At 47.1% G+C, this 20819-nt stretch overlaps 1 protein-coding gene across 1 annotated transcript in view; it reads left to right on the top strand.

Annotated features, from left to right (window-relative positions):
• The window catches only part of prdm16 (PR domain containing 16), a 722475-nt gene that overhangs the window by 680454 nt on the left and 21202 nt on the right, over positions 1 to 20819 (top strand). Inside the window, exons 12-15 of the mRNA XM_078425753.1 lie at positions 2948 to 3117; positions 5264 to 5341; positions 11231 to 11409; positions 12789 to 12963. Of these exons, the coding sequence (XP_078281879.1) occupies positions 2948 to 3117; positions 5264 to 5341; positions 11231 to 11409; positions 12789 to 12963 (602 nt within the window). The remainder of the gene's footprint in view (positions 1 to 2947; positions 3118 to 5263; positions 5342 to 11230; positions 11410 to 12788; positions 12964 to 20819) is intronic.

The following is a 20819-nucleotide window of genomic DNA, read 5'->3' as shown; positions in this document are numbered from 1 at the left end:
GGTCAGTGTGGTTTCACAACATTGATCAGTATGTGTGTGCAGCTCAGTGAAAAACACAGGATTACATGGGACAAGCAGGCTAGACTTGGGACAAGCAGGCTAGAGTTGGGACAAGCAGGCTGGAGTTGGGACAAGCTGGCTGGAGCTGGGACAAGCTGGCTAGACTTGGGACAAGCAGGCTAGAGTTGGGACAAGCAGGCTGGAGTTGGGACAAGCAGGCTGGAGCTGGGACAAGCAGGCTAGAGTTGGGACAAGCAGGCTAGACTTGGGACAAGCAGGCTAGAGTTGGGACAAGCAGGCTGGAGTTGGGACAAGCAGGCTGGAGTTGGGACAAGCAGGCTAGACTTGGGACAAGCAGGCTGGAGTTGGGACAAGCAGGCTAGAGTTGGGACAAGCAGGCTAGACTTGGGACAAGCAGGCTGGAGCTGGGACAAGCAGGCTAGAGTTGGGACAAGCAGGCTGGAGCTGGGACAAGCAGGCTGGAGTTGGGACAAGCAGGCTGGAGCTGGGACAAGCAGGCTGGAGTTGGGACAAGCAGGCTAGAGTTGGGACAAGCAGGCTAAACTTGGGACAAGCAGGCCGGAGTTGGGACAAGCAGGCCGGAGTTGGGATAAGCAGGCCGGAGTTGGGACAAGCAGGCTGGAGTTGGGACAAGCAGGCTAGACTTGGGACAAGCAGGCTAGAGTTGGGACAAGCAGGCTAGACTTGGGACAAGCAGGCTAGAGTTGGGACAAGCAGGCCAGAGTTGAGACAAGCAGGCTGGAGTTGGGACAAGCAGGCTGGAGTTGGGACAAGCAGGCTAGAGTTGGGACAAGCAGGCTAGAGTTGGGACAAGCAGGCTGGAGTTGAGGGTAGGGGTGCCAACTTTCTCACTCCCAAATAAAGGACAAAAGGTGACATCACCACCTTGCGCCCCACGTGACCTCACCCAGCTAGCAGCCATGTGCTCCCGCTCTACCAATGGCGGCCACCCGGGCCGGGAAGCAGGTTGCTGTGCAATCTCCGTTAGGCAAACACACTCAGCCCCGCACCCCAAACACACTCCTTTAGCCTACAGTGTCCGGGCCTACAGCGGCCCACTGGCCTACAGTGTCCGGGCCTACAGTGTCTGGGCCTACAGTGTCCGGGCCTACAGTGTCTGGGCCTACAGTGTCCGGGCCTACAGTGTCCGGGCCTACAGCGGCCCACTGGCCTACAGTGTCCGGGCCTACAGTGTCCGGGCCTACAGCGGCCCACTGGCCTACAGCGGCCCACTGGCCTACAGTGTCCGGGCCTACAGCGGCCCACGGGCCTACAGTGTCCGGGCCTACAGCGGCCCACTGGCCTACAGTGTCCGGGCCTACAGCGGCCCACGGGCCTACAGTGTCCGGGCCTACAGTGTCCGAGCCTACAGCGCCCCCTAGGCCTAATAAGGGACAAGGGCGGTCCCGTAAGGGACAAACCAATTTAGCTCAAAATACGGGATGTCCCGGCCAATACGGGACAGTTGGCAACCCTAGTTGAGAGTGTTGCGAAGTTCTCTTTGCCTGAGACAGTCAGCATTAAGAACTGGCACCTTGATACACCAGCACAAATAAGGTTTAATATAATTACGGCAAGGGGAACAGGCCATTATGTCCTTCAACCCTGCACTGCCATTCTCTCGGGGCACCTCAATACTGGAGGTTTATCACAGTCACAGGCAGTGTTAGTTTCACTCAGATGCTAGAGGAGTGTAGGCCCCATCTGATTCCAGACAGGCATGAAGCAGGACAATCTTCCAAGTGTCAGATTGTTGCCGCTTGCTGTGTTGATCCACTGCATTACACCTGGTTTGTGAGGCAGGATACTGACATGGGATCACCTGGTTATCAACCAAGATTGGTCATGCTCTTGACTAATTCAATAGTCGAGATTTAAAAAGCAATTTCCTTTACTGCGAGAATCCCGAATGAGAAATTTAATATCGTAAAATTAGATTCGATCTATCTGGGAAGGAAATGGAGAAGCAATTGTCACACAGTGGATAATTGAGATCTGCGTTGTTTTCAACCAAAATCCCAAGAGCACTGGAGGAGCTCAACCATAACGTTACAGATTGAGCTTGATGGACCTTTGTTCACAAGTTCTTAAGTTCTAGGAGCAGAATTATCCCATTCAGCCCATCAAGTTCACTCTGCCGTTCAATCATGGCTGATCTATCTTTCCCTCTCAAACCCATCCTCCTGCCTTCTCCTCACAACCCCTGACCCTTGGTTCTAAAGGTTGGTCGGCAATATGCAGAAAGGTGGGAAAGGGGTCTTGCCACAGATCATCCACAGCTACATTGAATGGCAGTGCAGGGTTGAGGGACATTGTGGCCTGTTCCCTTTGCTATAATTATATTAAAACTTATTGTGCTGGTGTATCAAGACCACAAGGAATTGCAGAGAGTTTTGGATGCTGCCCAGCCTAGCACACAGACCTGACTTCCCACCGTTGACTCCATCTACACTTCATGCTGCCTCGGAAAAGCAGTCAACATAATCAAAGACTTGTCCCACCCTGGTCATCCCTTCTTCTTGTCCCTGCTCCTGTTCGGCAGAAGGTACAGAAAGTGTGCCCCACCAGACTGAGGAATAGCTTCTTCCCCTCTGTTAGCAGGATTATCAGTGGTCTTTCCATAAGCTAAGGCTCTGTCTGATTCATCTCTACCCGATTATGGACATTGGACTCTGTCTCTACAATGCTGAGAACTATATTCGGCACTGTAACCTCCCCTTTGCACTACCTAATGTACTTGGACTTTGACTTGATAATGTTATATGATCTGATTAGATAGCATGCAAAATAAAGCTTTTCACTGCACCTCGGTGCACGTGATATTAATAAACCTCAACCTATCAGGTAAGGATAGCTGTAATTTGTTACTTCTCTTGCCTTTCCTTCCCAGTTGGAAGCGTTGACATTATGTTGTGATCTTTCACAGATGGCTGCGATGGAGACCATGACGGAGAAGTTGGAGAGTTTTGGTACATTGAGAATGGACAGCATGGATGCTCTACAACCCTCTCCACACCACGGCTTCAACTTCCGATCGCCCCCATCCACGCTCTCCGATGCTATTCTCCGCAAGGGGAAGGAGCGTTACACGTGCAGGTTAGAGGCACCCAGCCAACACACTACGCCTTGGAGAGGGACCCTCGCAGACAGGCCAGAGTGCCCATCCACACCCTGCAGCCCACATCAGCACTGTCCATGTGTTCACACTAACCCTACATGAATCCCATTTGATCCCACCCGCATGCCCACTTGTTTCCCCACTCACCTGCATATGAGAGGCAAGTTCATGATGAGCCATTAATTCCCAACCTGCACACTTGGGATACATTGCATCAAATTATTCAGACAGCACCTGTGGCCCATCTATCCCCTGCACATGTTTCACATGCACTTCCACCCAAACTACATCAGTGCCTCCTGGAAGCATATCTGGCCATCCATCCATTTCTTGGCTGTGAGCAGTTGTGGGCACCATATCTGAGGATGGATGTGCTGGCGTAGGCGAGGATGCAGAGAACGTTTACGAGAACGATCCCAGGAAATGAATGCGTTAACATATGATGATCGTTTGATGGCACTGGGCCTGTACTCGCTGGAGTTTAGAGGGTGGATCTCATTGAAACTTACTAAATGGTGAGCGGCCTGGATAGAGTGGATGTGGAGAGGATACTTCCACTAGTGGGGGAGTCTAGGACCAGAGGCCACAGCCTCAGAATTAAAGGATTTACCTTTGGTAAGGAGATGAGAAGGAATTTCTTTAGTCAGAGGGTAGTGAATCTGTGGAATTCTTTGCCACAGACGGCTGTGAAGGCCAAATCAATGGATATGTTTAAGGTGGAGATTGATAGGTTCTTGATTAGAATGGGTGCCAGGGGTTATTGGGAAAAGACAGGAGAATGGGGTTAATACGGGACAGTTGGCAACCCTACCAGATAGCAATGTGGAATGGTGGGGGACCTGAGATGAGGGAGAGATGTTGCTCTGGAAGTTTAGCTCTTAAACGGGGCCTTTACGAAGCAGGAGTCCCGCGGCAAATTCTGAAGCCTGAGGCCTACTCAGTGTTCTCAGTCACACAGCAAAGGACAACTTCTGTACAAGAGCATTGACAAATTACCGGGAAGTGTCATCTGCAGCACTCCCGTGTGTTTGGATGGTTCAGATGCACAGAGGAATTGGAGAAGATATGTCCCAGGGCTCATCAATGCTACTGGCAGATTTCCCCCCCATTCCCTGTGCCCTGCAACCCATTCTCCCTCACCTGCTGATCGGATAAATCTCCTGAAGAGGTGGCTCACGCCTCTCCCTCACTGATGTGAAGATCAGTATGGGGTGGTCCCTCCTATCCTCCAACAGCACTCACCCCCAATCACAGCACTTACCCCCCATCACAGCACTCACCCCCCATCACAGCACTCACCCCCCATCACAGCACTCACCCCCAATCACAGCACTCACCCCCCATCACAGCACTCACCCCCATCACAGCACTCACCCCCGATCACAGCACTCACCCCCCATCACAGCACTCACCCCCAATCACAGCACTCACCCCCCATCACAGCACTCACCCCCAATCACAGCACTCACCCCCCATCACAGCACTCACCCCCATCACAGCACTCACCCCCGATCACAGCACTCACCCCCCATCACAGCACTCACCCCATCACAGCACTCACCCCCAATCACAGCACTCACCCCCAATCACAGCACTCACCCCCCATCACAGCACTCACCCCCATCACAGCACTCACCCCCGATCACAGCACTCACCCCCGATCACAGCACTCACCACCAATCACAGCACTCCCCCAATCACAGCACTCACCCCCGATCATTTCAATTGTTCCTCTGCCCCAACATGGTCGGATTGTTCGGCTGAGTTTGACTCGTGAATAAGCCGCATTTCCTTCGGTTAAACAAGAAGATCAAAGCTCTGGTTTCTGGCATCCATCACTAACTGTGGACAGTAAAGCCTTTTGAAATCAAAATTACACGCACACGTCACTAAAATAAAACTTGCAGTGAGCCTTCTGCCAAATTTAAGATATGTGATCATCACTACTCACCTTAACTCCAGTAATGAACATTAGTCACCTTATGTTACTTGACTCGTATCATCACAGATGGACCCCACACAGGAAGCACATCAACCTTGGATATATGTGTGTCCCATGAATTGCAATAGATACCAAGAGAATCGGTATTCTTGTCCAGTTCTAATAGTAATTTTCCCCTTCAGATACTGTGGGAAAATATTTCCAAGATCAGCAAATCTCACTCGACATCTCAGAACGCACACAGGAGAGCAGCCTTACAGGTAAGAAACAGATCTACAATGGATCAGTACAATTCAGGCCCCGTCTCCAATGTTATCTTGTGTGCTCAGCATGCGATGTCTTATGCTGGAAAGATACTAATGAGTTTCTCATGGCTTGCATTTGGACTGTGTGCTGAACCTGCAGCCACTCTTAAATACTGCAGCACCCACAGGATTCTTTTACTGGAGCCTTCACTACTGTGCCCCTTTCAGGAATCCAGTGAGTCTTCAAGTAACAACTAGGCCTCAGGCAATGAAACCTGTGGCCCTGAATCCAGTTCACTGCTTTCAGAGGCATCATTACAAAGGTCGACAACATTACAAAGGTTTACCGAACATCCCTGTCCTCTGCCTGCTACCGCCCTTGGCAGCCGGTGACCCCCCCCTCCCAGGTGCGGGTCACTTGATGGCGGGTCGCTTCTCGCTCACAGCAGTGGGGGTCCCGGTCGACGCCAGTGGCTCGGGGCCGGGTTCGGAGTCGGCAGTGGGCAAGCCGGGCCCACAGCCGTTGGTCTGCGGCCAGCGAGTCCCAGGTCCACAGCGGCCAATATGCTGGCCATGTCCCAGCTACATCTGGCCCCGTGCAGCTAATTCAGAAAACACTATCTGCTCATGCCGAACATGTACACAGTGCTTCAAAAGATTTGAGTTATGAACAAAATGAAGCTAGCCATTTCATTTCTGAACTGCAGCTGGAAATTCGCGAGCAATTAAAACTGCCCTTAGGAGTTGCAAGCTACATAATTTCCCCAGTTTACCTTGTTAGATTATTTCTCTAAAGATTAGCACATGAACAGGTTATTTAAATTGAGAGGCTTGGATATAAGCACAACTCGATGTTAACAGCTACAGATCACAACCTCACCTGATGCCATGGAGAATCAACTAGAAAACTAAATGTGAACATTCCTTCATAGTTGCACAAGCACATTAATTATCCAGAATGAAAATGGTCCATTCCCAATATGTTTGGCTCTCGGTCGTTTTTGTAGCCTTTGGTGTGGATTTTAGTTTTAATTTTAGAGATACAGTGCAGAAACAGGCCGTTCAGCCACCAGGTCCACGCTGACCAGTGATCCCCGCACATTAACACTAACCTACACACACTAGGGAATATTTTACATTTATACCAAAGCCAATTAACCTTCAAACCTGTACGTCTTTGGAGTGTTCGAGAAAACCGAAGATCTCAGTGAAAACCCACGCAGGTCACGGGGAGAACGTACAAACTCCATACAGACCGCACCCGTAGTCAGTATCGAACCCGGGTCTCTGGCGCTGTAAGGCAGCAACTCTACCGCTGTGCCACCGTGCTGCCCTTGGTCATTTTAGTTTGATGTTGGCATAAATCAATAATGTTCAGGATAAGAGAGGGGTGGAATCCACACTGATCTCCAACACAACCTTTTTGGAAAATACCTCCATGTCATTAATGAGTAAGTGTGGGGAACAGAGTGGAGTTGGTTCAACAGCAGGTTCTAGAAATTATACAAATGAAAGGTTAACTATAATTAAGGGAACGCTTTTTGCAGCGTTTAAAATAAATATTTGTGTAATGTTAAATTGATTGTGGATGAATGTTAGTTAGTTAGTTAGTTTCGTTTATTGTCAAATACCTCAGGGTGATATGAAATCCCTTGTTCACATGAAGCCCACATAATAAACAGCAGACACACAACAATAACACACAAAACAACACGTTTTAACAAGTGATGATTCCTTCGTGAAAATGGCATCAAATCGTAAAATGATACTTGTTGGAAAAGCAAAGAAATAATTCCATGTGAACGAGACGTAAGGGTTTAACTGCATTAGCCTTCACAGTGCTGGTCATTTTCCTCATCCTAACCAGATGCTGCTGTTTATTTACCAGTGTGCAGGGAATGTGCCGTGTGTGCGAGGGAGGAGCCAGTGGGGACAGGGCAGATCACACTTGTGCTTCATTTAAAATCATGCAAAGAACTCTTTTTATTTAGTGATAAAACTCAGGGTCATTTAAATAGGCCGAGCTAAAAGGATCTAAAAAATGGACAACCCCTGCAATAAAATGGAAGCCATTCCCTGTTCTCATGTGATCATCATCATATCATCATATATATACAGCCGGAAACAGGCCTTTTCGGCCCTCCAAGTCCGTGCCGCCCAGCGATCCCCGCACATTAACACTATCCTACACCCACTAGGGACAATTTTTACATTTACCCAGCCAATTAACCTACATACCTGTACGTCTTTGGAGCTAAATGCTAAATGCTAAACGTGATGCTAAATGCTCTCCCTTCATACTGGCAACAATATAAGCATATAGATCAGAGTTACCCAGGAAAATAACTGCAGATGCTGGTTCAAATCGAAGGTATCACACAGTGCTGGAGTAACTCAGCGGGTCAGGCAGCATCTCAGGAGAGAGGGAATGGGTGACGTTTCGGTCGAGACCCTTCTTCAGTCCGATGTCAGGGGAGGGGGTGGGGGCAGGTCCTGCCCCAAAACGTCACCCATTCCTTCTGCCTCAGTGTTACTTGCAGCCTCACTTGTCTCCTGAAAAGGCCACAGTAATGAAGTGTCCAGTAAAAGAGTTCTGTGGGTGCCGCAGTATTTAGGAGTGGCTGCAGGTTCCGCACACAGTCCAAATGCAAGTAGTGGGTGGGACTGAGGAGCCCCAAACTGGATTTCTATTAAGATTTTACTGAACTAATGTAATGAGTGGTTTTAGTGTTTGTAGTTGTCAGTTGAAGGATAAATTTTAGAGTCTATCCACAAAGAACTCACATATTTTATTCCAGGATCTGTTATGTCCCTGGAGAGGACAGATGGTTGAATTTGCTTTCAGTACAAGAAGTGAACTTGTTGATTTAGACTGTCCTTATCTGCTGGTTGGCCAGACTGTATTAAGCCAAGATGGGAGCACTGACTAGGTGACTTAAACATGATCGTGCAGAGAAATATCTGTAAGCTAACAGCCCTCTCTTCCATCACCGATACCTTCCTTTATCATTTAGACAGGTACATTTGATAGGACAGGTTTAGAGGGATATGGGCCAAACACAGGCAGGAGGGACTAGTGTAGATGGGGCATGTTGGCCGGTGTGGGCAAGTTGGGCTGAAGGGCCTGTTTCCACACTGTGTCACTCTATGACTCTATTCACTCAGTCCCACCTCGTGGTTGTCAAAATAATGAATAGTTGGACTTCTTCCCCTCCTGCCAATGACTGCCGCCACCTTAACTCTGTCATTGAGGAACAATGCATGGGGCCTTTCTGTTGTTCTGACTGCACAGGGCCTTTCTGTTGTTCCCAGTGTACTGGGCCAATCCTGAGAAACTGCAACGGGCAGATTAAGGAATTTCAAAAGTGCAAAGAAAGAAGATTGATGCCGTTTAAATCTTTGCTGATTGCAGACATCACTTTCTCAGTCCCTGTTTGCCGCCTCGGTTACAGATTGAAAATCCCCTCAGGATGATGTTTTAGCTTGGTCAGCTCCTTTTTGTTTTGTTCTCCCTCTCTTTCTTTCCGTATGATTAGGTCATTTAGAAACAACTTGCCCTAACAAATGACTGGGATCATTTTCCCTGCGACTTTTCAAGTTGACTTTGAGGTGAACACGCGGCACATTGGATGGTGAGCCGAGGCTTTGTTTTAAAGCCCTTCACGGTTCACGGTGTGGAGCACTTCACTCGCACAGCGATTATCAGATTGTGCAAGGAGATCGTCTGATGAAGAGTGACCGCTGGAAGACCTCAGCTCTGGAGCAAATGATCCGGGCACTGCGCTGATGGCCAGACGCTCCAGATGAAGTAACTCTCGGTCCCTGGTGGACTAAACTAAACACTCAAGCTTTCTCGCCATTTGACAATTGCCTCTGACCCATGCCGCACCAAGGTCTTAAATTAGCAGCAGGCATTTTTTAGGCTGAACATAAAAGCATTCATCTGATTAAAACTTTTGATGCCCAGTAATTTTCCCAGCACAATTAGCAGTGCAAGTGGAAATCTGCTGTTTGTACAGCAAAGTAAAATTGTGGCCTATCAATTCTATCAATAAACCCCAGGGAACAGCTCACAGACTGCGCTGTGTGTTCTGTTCACCATGTGTTAACTCTTTGGAGCCCCAAGCCTTTTCCCCAAGTTCTCCTTTCACCCTGTCGATGCTCACTGAGGTTGAGGCAAGGGATGATAGTTCCGTGGAATGCCCTTTTGTATTGAGCCTCAGCTGCCCAGTCTGTGTATGTGTGTGTCAGCAGGCAAGCCCCAGCTAGTCCTAATCGTGCCATCCACATTGATCTGTGTTGTCAGATGAGATAGACACAAAAAGCTGGAGTAACTCAGCGGGTCAGACAGCATCTCTGGAGAAAATAAATAAGTGACGTTTCGGGTTGAGACCTTTCCTCAGACTGAGAGTCAATGGAAAGAGAAACAAGAGATATAGACGGTGATCATAAGGTCATAAGGAATAGGAGCAGAATTAGGCCATTTGGCCCATCAAGTCTACTCCACCATTCAATCATGGCTGATCTATCTATTCCTACTAACCCCATTCACCTGCCTTCTCCCCATAACCTCTAACACCTACATAGAGAGATATAGAACAAGTGAATGAAAGATATGTCAGATGAGATAGCTGCTTGTTCACTTAAAATTAATGATTTGGTGACACAAGAGCCCATAATCTATGACAATGATATGACAACTGACTTGTGTCGCACGATATATATCCTCACTTTCCACATGTCCATTTTCCTTAATCCAAGTTTTTAGGTGAATTCTACTTTTAGCACTTTAAGAAGCTGCAAATGATCATTGGTTAGGCTTTGAATACATCCCACAATCAACACCATAGCAAACATGATCACTCACGTTGGCCATTTATAGCGATACAGTATCCACAGCACAGAAACAGTCTCGACAATCCATCTGATCCACGCCTGTATTTAGTCTTTACGTTCCTCCACCTGTAACTCTTCTTCATCCTATTAACATCAGATGCTATTACATTAGCCAGTTACTAAACTAAAACTAAACCACTCTGAAATTTAAACTTCCCCAATATGGAAACATCTTCTCTACATTGTCTTTTTGGTCCTCTTCATAATTTACAGATCTTTGTTAAGATGTTCACTTGGCCCTCTCTTTAAGCGAGGATTTAAAATAATGATTGCAAGAACTGAAAGAAAGAACAATGAAGTGCTTGGGCATATTACTTTTCTCGGGGCTTATTATTCAATACATTCAATACATTCAAAACTCCGCTGCCCGTCTACTCACACACACCTCGATCCGTGACCATATCACCCCCGTCCTTTATAAACTCCACTGGCTCCCCATCCCCCAGAGAATCCAGTACAAAATCCTCCTCATAACCTACAAAGCCCTCCATAACCTGGCCCCATCCTACCTGACCGACCTCCTCCACAGGCACACTCCCACCTGCACCCTCCGCTCTGCCGCTGCCAATCTCCTATCCCCCCACATCCGGACTAAACTCAGATCCTGGGGGGACAGGGCTTTCTCCATCGCTGCTCCCACCCTATGGAACTCACTACCCCAAACCGTTAGAGACTCCCCCACACTCACCACATTCAAAACATCGCTGAAGTCTCACCTGTTCAGTACTGCCTTCAACCACTGAAGGTCACCTCACCTACTGTCTCCTTTCTCTGTTCATTTATTTATTTACTTATTTATCTATTTATTAATTTCCCTATGTTCTCAAAATCTCTGTAAAGCGTCTTTGAGTATATGAAAAGCGCTATATAAATAAAATGCATTATTATTATTATTATTAGTTCCAACATGATCATAAATTGACAAGAGCATTAATAAGTTTCCAGGTTGGAGGAGGTTTGATTGGGATACAGTTGTCCATTGGCCCCTTTGTTTGCTTGTCCCTCCAGGTGTAAGTACTGTGACAGGTCGTTCAGCATCTCCTCAAACCTACAAAGACATGTCCGCAACATCCACAATAAAGAGAAGCCATTCAAATGCCACTTGTGCAGTCGTTGCTTTGGGCAGCAGACCAATCTGGATCGTCACCTGAAGAAACACGAGAACGAGAGCATTCCAGGTAAGGCACGTCCTCCTCCCACCATTGGTCTGGGCATGTGCTCCAAGGAACATTGCAGGACACAGCCGCACTGTCGTTGTGTTGGGAGATGGTGAGCCAGGGGCTTTGACATAAGCCCGCTCCAGCCACTTTGCAAAAACAAATGCAGTTTGACAAAATCCTGAAATAAAAGTTTGTGACCATGAAGCAGTCACATTGTTGCTAAAGTCCAACTGGGTGACTACAGTCGCCTTTTGTTCTCTTTCGCTCAATTTCTGTCCACTGACTTATTTACCCTCCCCTCTCTTTTCCAATCCCTGTGAATCACAATGATACATTTTACTCCGTCATTATTATTATTGCCGTTATTTTGCTTATTGGTCATGTACCAACTTAAGCAGGTTTTGCCCTTTTGAATCAATTGATTGATTGAAAGGTACTGCATGGAAACAGACTCTTCAGCCACCGTGATCATAAATTATATTCCACACCGATTCCACACCACATCACCCGTTCACAGTAGTTTGATGTTATCCCACTTTCACATCCACTCCGTGCACACGAGTGGCAGAGGACAATTAACCTACAAACCCACCTGCCTTGGGATGTAGGAAGAAACGGGAGAATCCGTGGAAACCAGGACACAGGGAGAAAGTGCAAACTCCACGCAGACAGCACCCGTGGTCAGAATTGAACCCAGGTCTCTGGCGCAGTGAGGCATCGGCACTACCAGCTGCGCCACTGTTAAATTATTGCTGTTTTAAATTATTAGCCCCAGATTTGCCTTTGTACATCAGACTCAATAATTCTGTTGGTTCAAGATTATTAAATTGCCCAGAAATGGTCCACCCAGGCAGGGCGACCTGTAGCAGAGTATAAAATCTATCAGAGCCTTTATCAGTGCAGTTCATTACACATCCAGCACACAAAAGCAGTGATAACTGTTCCATGTGACCTGTCCCATGTACTCCGCTGTCTTCACCATCGTTTTAAGGCTTTCTTTAATCTTATGTGTGTTGTGTGCTACCTATAAAAATAGGTCTAGGTAGAAGAAAAGAAGAAAAGCAGGATAATCTCCAATTTCTCTCTTATAGCCAAGTGAAACTAGTGCTTGGGTTCAGTGACCACGACTTGTGTTGTTTGACACCTATCTGTCGTATGATTTACTTTCTGACCCTCTTTTGAAGATAAACAGTGAAGTACTTCTCACCACTGATTTTTGTATCCAGGTTCTTGCTCACGTACAGACTAAACTGACCGGGAACGTGGCGTTGCAGTGAACAACAATGTCTGCATGAGATGCTACTTTATGAATCGTAGATGAGGAGGGAGTGCGGAGCGTAGATTTGCACCTGGTGTTTCATGGTTCCTGTGGACTGTGATCCTCATCTTCTCCTCTTTCTTTACAGCGAGCCAACAGTCTGGGGTCTCGTCCAATCACCTGGGCACAGGTGCATCTTCGCCCAACTCCGAGTTAGACAACACTGCACTTTTGGAAGAGAAGGAGGAGTCGTACTTCTCTGAAATCCGTAATTTCATCGGGAACAATGACCTCAGCCAGGCTTCCAGCTCAGCAGAGAAAAGGTGACCATAATAGCACTGTAGTAAGCCGCACACAGTATGTGGGGCTAACGTGGGGGTCAGTCCTATCCATGTACCTGTCTAATTGTTTCTTAAACATTGGGATAGTCCCAGCCTCAACTACCTCCTCTGCCAGCTTGTTCCACCACTCTTTGTGTGAAAGAGTTATCCCTCAGATTCCTATTAAATCTTTTCCCCTTCACCTTGAACCTATGTCCTCTGGTCGTCGATTCCCCTACACTGGGCAAGAAATTCTGTGCATCTACCCGATCTATTCCTCTCATGATTTTGTACACCTCTATAATATTATCATCCTCCTGCGCTCCAAGGAATAGAGTCTACTCAACCTCTCCCTATAGCTCAGACCCTCTAGTCCTGGCAACATCCTCACAAATCGTCTTTGAACCCTTTCAAGCTTGAGAGTGGCCATGAAGTATTTCTCTGCACAGATCAACATCGGCTCTTTTTTTCTGCACCACTTGCCATTCCTCCCCTAGCCCCCTCTACTCCCCAGCCTAAAATGACAACTGAAAACGGAAACCAATCATGAAAATATAGATCTATACCTAAATGTGCTTCAATAATCTTGAGGTTCCTCCAAAAAAAAGAGTATTTATTGGCAAGAGTCAGTGGTGGGACAAGCACTTATTGTGCAGCAAGCAGAGTCGATTTACTCAGAAAACAGAGTCTGTTTAAAGAGTGGAGGAAAAAGAAACTGGGACAACTGTTCCCAATCAAAACAGGGTCATTTCTCCAGATAAATGCATGATTGAAGATACATACAAATTAGTGCATAAAACCAATGTTAGTACTTACAGCAGTTTGAAAGGGAAATGACCCAGTCACCTCCAGTCTAGGTTCTAATGTTATCCGTGTACGTAGCCAAGAGAACACCTTGTGAAGAGGAAAGAAGTCGTTTATGACTTTGCAGCATGAGTGTTGGATCACCGTTCAAAAATGTCATCATCAAGTGTAGGGAAGCAAACATGAATACTCATTTCCATAATGTGTGCACACGTACGTGAGCTGCAGGGAGACGTTGGACAGACTTGATGGTTTATCTGGAACACCTGAGGTTGTGGGTAGACACAAAATGCTGGAGTAACTCAGCGGTTCAGGCAGCATCTCTGGAGAGAAGGAACGGGAAGCTGCCTGTCCCACTGAGAGGCATGCATAGGGTAGACAGTCAGAACCTTTTTCCAGGATAGACATATAAAATACCAGGGGCCATAGCTTTAAGTTGAGAGGGGCAAAGTTTAAAGGTATGCAGGGCAAGGTTTTGTACAGAGGTTGGTGACAATGCACTGCCAGGGGATGGTGGTGGAGGCAGAAACGGCAGTGGCATTTTTGGATAGGCGCATAGATATGTAGGGAATGGCAGGATGTGGGTTATGTTCAGCTAGATAAGAATTAGTCGAGGCATCGTGTTAGGTACAGACATTGTGGACCGAATGTTCTGTACTCAATGAGTTGAAATAGCTCAACCATTATCACAGATAGTTCATGGCAAGGAAGGGATTCACCAACGCATCGTTCCAAACCCCAGCACTACTCCGCGTCACGACAAAGGCTCAGGCTCCCCTGAACCTCTCTCTGCTGTCACGTGGCTGAGCTTGGGATCTCAGGCAGGATGTTTGGAACTGTGCGTCGACACCATCTCTCAACGTCAAGCATGACTTCAGTTAGGTGGGGTCTAAGGTGGCTGAATAGTCAAAACTTTGTCCCGCCCCCTCCCCTGACATCAGTCTGAAGAAGGGTCTCGACCCGAAACGTCACCCATTCCTTCTCTCCTGAGATGCTACCTGACTTGCTGAGTTACTTCAGCATTTTGTGTCTACCTTGGTAGCAGGGTGGTGAGTTGTTGGCAGACCACTCTGTTCAACGCCTTATTCTTCAAGGCTTAAATATATCTGGCTGAGATGTTATATAATAAATTTGTGCCCTCATAGGCCTGGATAGAGTCGATGTGGAGACGATGTTTCCACTCGTGGGAGAGTCTGGGACTAGAGGTCACGGCCTCTAGGATGTTTAAGGACGTTAAAGGACGAGATAAGGAGGAATTTCTTTAGTCAGAGGGTGGTGAATCTGTGAAATTCATTGCCACAGAAGGCTGTGGAGGCCAAGTCAATGGATATATTTAAGGCAGAGATAGATAGATTCTTGATTAGTACGGGTGTCAGAGGTTATGGGGAGGAGGCAGGAGAATGGGGTTGGGAGGGAGAGACAGATCAGCCATGATTGATTGGCGGAGTAGACTTGATGGGACGAATGGCCTAATTCTGGTCCAATCACTTATGACCTTATGAACTTGTTGTGCAGTCTTGGACACTTCTGGTTGCCAGAGTTGTGTTGTAGTTCTGGCCAAGCCACCCAATGGCTTCTCCAATGAGGTCATGAAATTGAAGTGTAAAACGCCGTGAGCACCTTCCACATGTGAGTGCACTCACCCGTGACCTCGCGGCTAGAGACGGGGGAAAGACAGCCCTTGTGAAAATGCACATTAGCACTCTCCAAACAGTGGTTAAAAACCATCCAACAAGGGAACAGCATTATATACCAGCACGGATATAAGTTTGTAAGTCTTCTGTAGCAGTGTTCGCTTTGAATTAGATGGTAGGCATTTTAATAATATTCGTCTGAAGAAGGGTCTCGATCCGAAACATCACCCATTCCTTGTCTCCAGAGATGCTGCCTGGCCCGCTGAGTTACTCCAGTACTTAACATAGAAACATAGAAAATAGGTGCAGGAGTAGGCTATTTGGCCCTTCGAGCCATTCAATATGATCATGGCTGATCATCCAAAATCAGTACCCCATTCCAGCTTTCTCCCCATATCCCTTGATTCTGTTAGCCCTAAGAGCTATATCTAACTCTCTCTTTATCTTTGTGTCTACTGTGTCTATCTTCATTGCGTCTATCTTCGGTTTAAACCAGCATCTGCAGTTCGTTCTACATATAGTAACATTCACGTTGTGTGAAGCAATGAAGTGGAGATGTACTTTAACTGGCCATCCCTGCTAAGGTTGCCGTCTAATTGCTGTGAGTAAACATAACCTGAGTCAGTCACTGCCTCTTATTCCTCTTTGTTTTAACCAAAAATAATTTAATCAATTATTAAAAATAATATTTACAGTACAATATAAAATGAAACAAAACCCTCACAACAATACACGTCAAACAAATATACTAAATAAACTCATGTCCAGCTGTATTACAATCCCCATCGAGGATCACCTCCACCCCCCACAGTGCCCAGTGGTCCCGGAGATCCCCCAGGGTTCCCGTGGGCAGCGCGTAGTCCCTCTCCAACACCACCCGGGCGCGGACGTAACCCCGGAAAAGGGGCAGGCAGCCGGCTCGGGCAGAGCCCTCTTCCGCCTGGCGCCGTGACTCGCAGATGGCCAGCTTGGCCAGGACCAGGAGCAACCCAACAAGGACATCTTCAGCCCCACCCTCTCCCCTACGCACAGGGTGTCCAGAGATGAGGATGGTGGGTGAGAAGTGCAGCCAATAGGCAAGGAGCAGCCCCTTTAGATATTGGAACAGGGGCTGCAACCTCACACACTCCATGTACACGTGGTACACAGACTCACACACTCCATGTACACGTGGTACACAGACTCACACACTCCATGTACACGCGGTACACAGACACACACTCCATGTACACGTGGTACACAGACTCATACACTCCATGTACACGTGGTACACAGACTCACACACTCCATGTACACGTGGTACACAGACTCACACACTCCATGTACACATGGTACACAGACACAGACTCACACACTCCATGTACACGTGGTACACAGACTCACACACTCCATGTACACGTGTACACTGACTCACACACTCCATGTACACGTGGTACACAGACTCCTCCAGCCCGCAAAAGTGGCAGGTGGCTGGCGAGTCTGTGAACCGCGAGGAACAGGTTACAGGGGACTCCTGGGTGCAATACCCTCCACCCCAGGTCCCCGATGGAGAGGGGCAGAATCCCTGCATAGAGGGACCCCCACTGCGGATTTTCAGATGTATCCATGCAGAACAGAACCATTTGCTTTGGCTTTTATACCCATAGATCTGTAAACTGCATCACATTCACACAGCCTTCCTGCAAATCCCTGAACTAGGTTCTGCCTGTTCTTTTTCGAGATGACCTCTATATTTGTTCTGTAGGAAAATAACTGCAGATGCTGGTTCAAATCGAAGGTAGATACAAAGTGCTGGAGTAACTCAGCAGGTCAGGCAGCATCTCAGGAGAGAAGGAATGGGTGACATTTCGGGTCGAGACCCTTCTTTAGACTGATGTCAGGGGAGGGGGTGGGGGCAGGTCCCGCCCCGAAACGTCACCCCTTCCTTCTCTCCTGAGATGTTGCCTGACCCGCTGAGTTACTCCAGCATTTTGTGCCGACCTTCTATATTTGTTCTGATCCGCTGATACAGTAATTTCCAACTGGAGCATTGAAGGCTGCATTTGCTTGTCAAATCATTTGTTAAGTAATCCCAAATCTCTCTACTAAACATAAGCACTGACATTTGCCAGTGAACTTTCCTCTTGTTCATATTCTCCCATAAATAAACAGCCTTTTGTTAGAACCAGGTTCCTGACACAAATTGACGGGATACATCAGGGTACAAAACCACCTATTAAACAGTTTCTCGGAGAAGAAATGCAGACAGAGAAGGGGAGAGAGTCAGGGGCCTGCCTGCCTGACTGTGCATTAGGGTTATTTATTTTGCTTTCTGTCGTTTTCTTGCTGAGTTCCAGTCTTGCCAGACCTTCATAACGACAACAAATTACTTCATCAGTGAATCAATTACTGTCACATCTGATATTCTTATCCACGCTCCCGCTCACACGTGCTCACCTTCCTCTGGGCGTCTTGCACTCTGCAATATACTTGCAAGACATTCTTTGTCCCAAAAGCAGATGTAGGCACAGAGGGAGTTTTATAAAAGGGAGAAAAAGCTAAGCCCTTGTTGCAGTGTTGCTCGCAAGTTCATCACATCTAAAACATGTCAGAGGCAGTTTTAAATTAGCACAATATGTGTAGGAAGGAACTGCAGATGCTGGTTTAAATCGAAGGTCAACACAAAATGCTGGAGTAATTCAGCGGGACAGGTAGCAGCTCAGGAGAGAAGCAATGGGGTGATGTTTTGGGTCAAAACCCTTCTTCAGACTGATTGAAGAAGGGTTTCGACCCGAAACGTCAACAATTCCTTCTCTCCAGAGATGCTGCCTGTCCCGCTGAGTTACTCCAGCATTTGTGTCTACCTTAAATTAGGACAGTTGTTTAAGGAGAATGCGCAGTATTTAAGGAGAATACCAACCTCACAATAAGCTTTGTCGAACACTAGGACGACAATGACCAGATGACCTGCTGCATTAATGTTGGATGAAGTATAAAATTGGATCACGGACTGATGCTTTGCTCATCTTCAGCTATGTTGTGGAACTTTTTACATCCACCCAAGCGGGCACATTGTTTAATATCTCATCCAGAAGACCTCCAACAGTGCAGTACCTCCTTGGTCTAAATAATGAGCTCAGATCTGTGTGGAGGGGCTTGAACTCATGGTCTTCTGACTCAGGGAGTGTAAACTGCCCTGCTTGTGCACAGTCTATCCTGGGAATCCCAAGACTCTCTTATTTATCTTAATCACATTCTTCCTTCTGTGCGAGTGAAACTACAGTCTTTGTCTAAAGTGTGCTCCCCACCCCACCCCCGACTTCCATCACCAATTACCACATTAACTTTTCATTCGATTTGACAACCACACAAGTGAAGTGATTTCTGGAGTGGAAACTGATGACATCTAAGTTGCTCCACAAAGTAAGACATAACCGATGGTAGACTACACCCGTGTCAATGGACTCATGTGTTGATTTACTGCAGAGCTGTGAGTTGTGGACATTTGCAATTACTGCAGCCTAACAAAGACTTTGCCTGCTTTTGAAGATCAGTTTTGTACGCGCTGTCCCCCTAGTCACTTCTCCACATTCACCCACTTTTGTCCTTCTTTGGTTTCCCTCCTGGCCCTTTGGGAAGCTGGAGGCTTCCAGAGATGCTGCCTGACCCGCTGAGTTACACCAGGACTTTGCGACTATCTGTCTATCCACCATTTAGGACTGTTGGCAGTGTGCCACCGTGTGAGGGACAGCATATCTGGGCATTACCCGCCCTGGCCTTCTGCCTGGAGAAGGTGCAGATGGAGGGCAGTACTCTTCCATCATCCATTACCTATCTGACTCTCCCTTCAGTAATGTTGAAGAACATCTCAGTGGGGATTGGGAGAGATACCAGAAGATCTTCAGTACCTGAGAAAAGTACAATGGAGGGAAGAAATGACAGGATAAAAATCATTACACGTTAAAAACAGAGTGTGACTCTCAGAGTCACTGAACTAAGTCGCTGTAGTTTCAGCAGTGGGAGTTATCCAGAATTCAGCTTCATATTTCCACCTCCACTGACCTCCAGTGTCTCAGACAAGGTACTGCAACTGTACCAAGTTGCCCCATGCATTTGCAACACGCTATCAGACTATTTTGGAAGACCATATCTTTTTACTGTTGTCAGTACTGGAACATAGGTCAGCACAGCACAAGAACAGGCCCTTCAGCCCACAATGCCTGTGCTGAAAATGATACCAAGATCAACACTTATTTACCTGCACATCACCCATATCCCTCCGTTCCCTGCCTATACATATGCCTATACAAAAGTCTTTTAAATACCACTAATGTAGCTGCTGCCACAACCATCCCTGGCAACTCATTCCAGGCCCTCACCACCCCCTAAAAAACTTGCCTTGCACATCGCACAACTTTGCCCCTCTCACTTGAAATCTAAGCCTTCTAGTATTTTGGGGGCTAGTGGAATCAAGGGATATGGGGAGAAGGCAGGTTACTGATTGTGGATGATCAGCCATGATCACAATGAATGGCGGTGCTGGCTCGAAGGGCCGAATGGCCTCCTCCTGCACCTATTTTCTATGTTTCTATGTTTCTATTTGATTTTACAATCCTGGGAAAAAGATTCTGACCATCTGTGCCTGTCACAATTTTATATACTTCCATCAGGTCCACCCTCAACCTCGTTGGTGCAGAGCCTGCCCAACCTCTGCTTGTAGCTGATCCTCCCTATTCCAGGCATCATTCTGCTAAACTTCCTCTGCCCCATTCTAAAGAATCCACATTCTTCCTGTAATTGGGCAACCAAAACTGCACTCACCACTACAACTGCAACCCAACCAAAGTCCTATAAAGCTGCATCGTGACTTCCTGACTCTTGTATTATTCGGTGCCCTGACCTATGAAAAGAAGCAAACCAAAGAGAATTCTGAACGAAACCAGTCGCAGAGTTACATCAATCTTTATTATGGTATAATTAACATTAATCTTTATTACTGTTTAATTAACTAAGGCTTCGGTTTAATGAACTAGCACTCACGATTCAGAGCAGCAAAGGTTCACTTGCCTTATTTAGAAAGGCTGCGCATGTTGGTCCTCTGCTTATCGAAATGTGAAAGAATGAGAGGTGATCTACTGGAGCACATAATATTCTGAGGAATTTGATAAGATTGATGCCTGCCAATGTGTTTCCCCAATGATGATATTTGGAACTAGCAAGCATTGTTTCAGAATAAAATGTCACCACGACAGATGGAGATGAGGAATTTCTGCTCTCAGAAATTAGTCTCAGCCCAAATGCACGAACACGACATCGAGATTGGAACTTTGTCACCCAAACCCCTGAGAAGCTGTGAATGTCCGTGCATAGTTCATGCATAGTCAGGGCTCCATGTTTGGACATGTGTGGGCGCTGTTTGCAATATTCAGAAAGACACAGTGT

This window comes from Rhinoraja longicauda, chromosome 30 (assembly GCF_053455715.1).
Source record: "Rhinoraja longicauda isolate Sanriku21f chromosome 30, sRhiLon1.1, whole genome shotgun sequence".
Lineage (NCBI taxonomy): Eukaryota > Metazoa > Chordata > Chondrichthyes > Rajiformes > Arhynchobatidae > Rhinoraja > Rhinoraja longicauda.
Note: the sequence above shows the minus strand (reverse complement) of the source record. Positions and strands in the feature narration are given on the sequence as shown.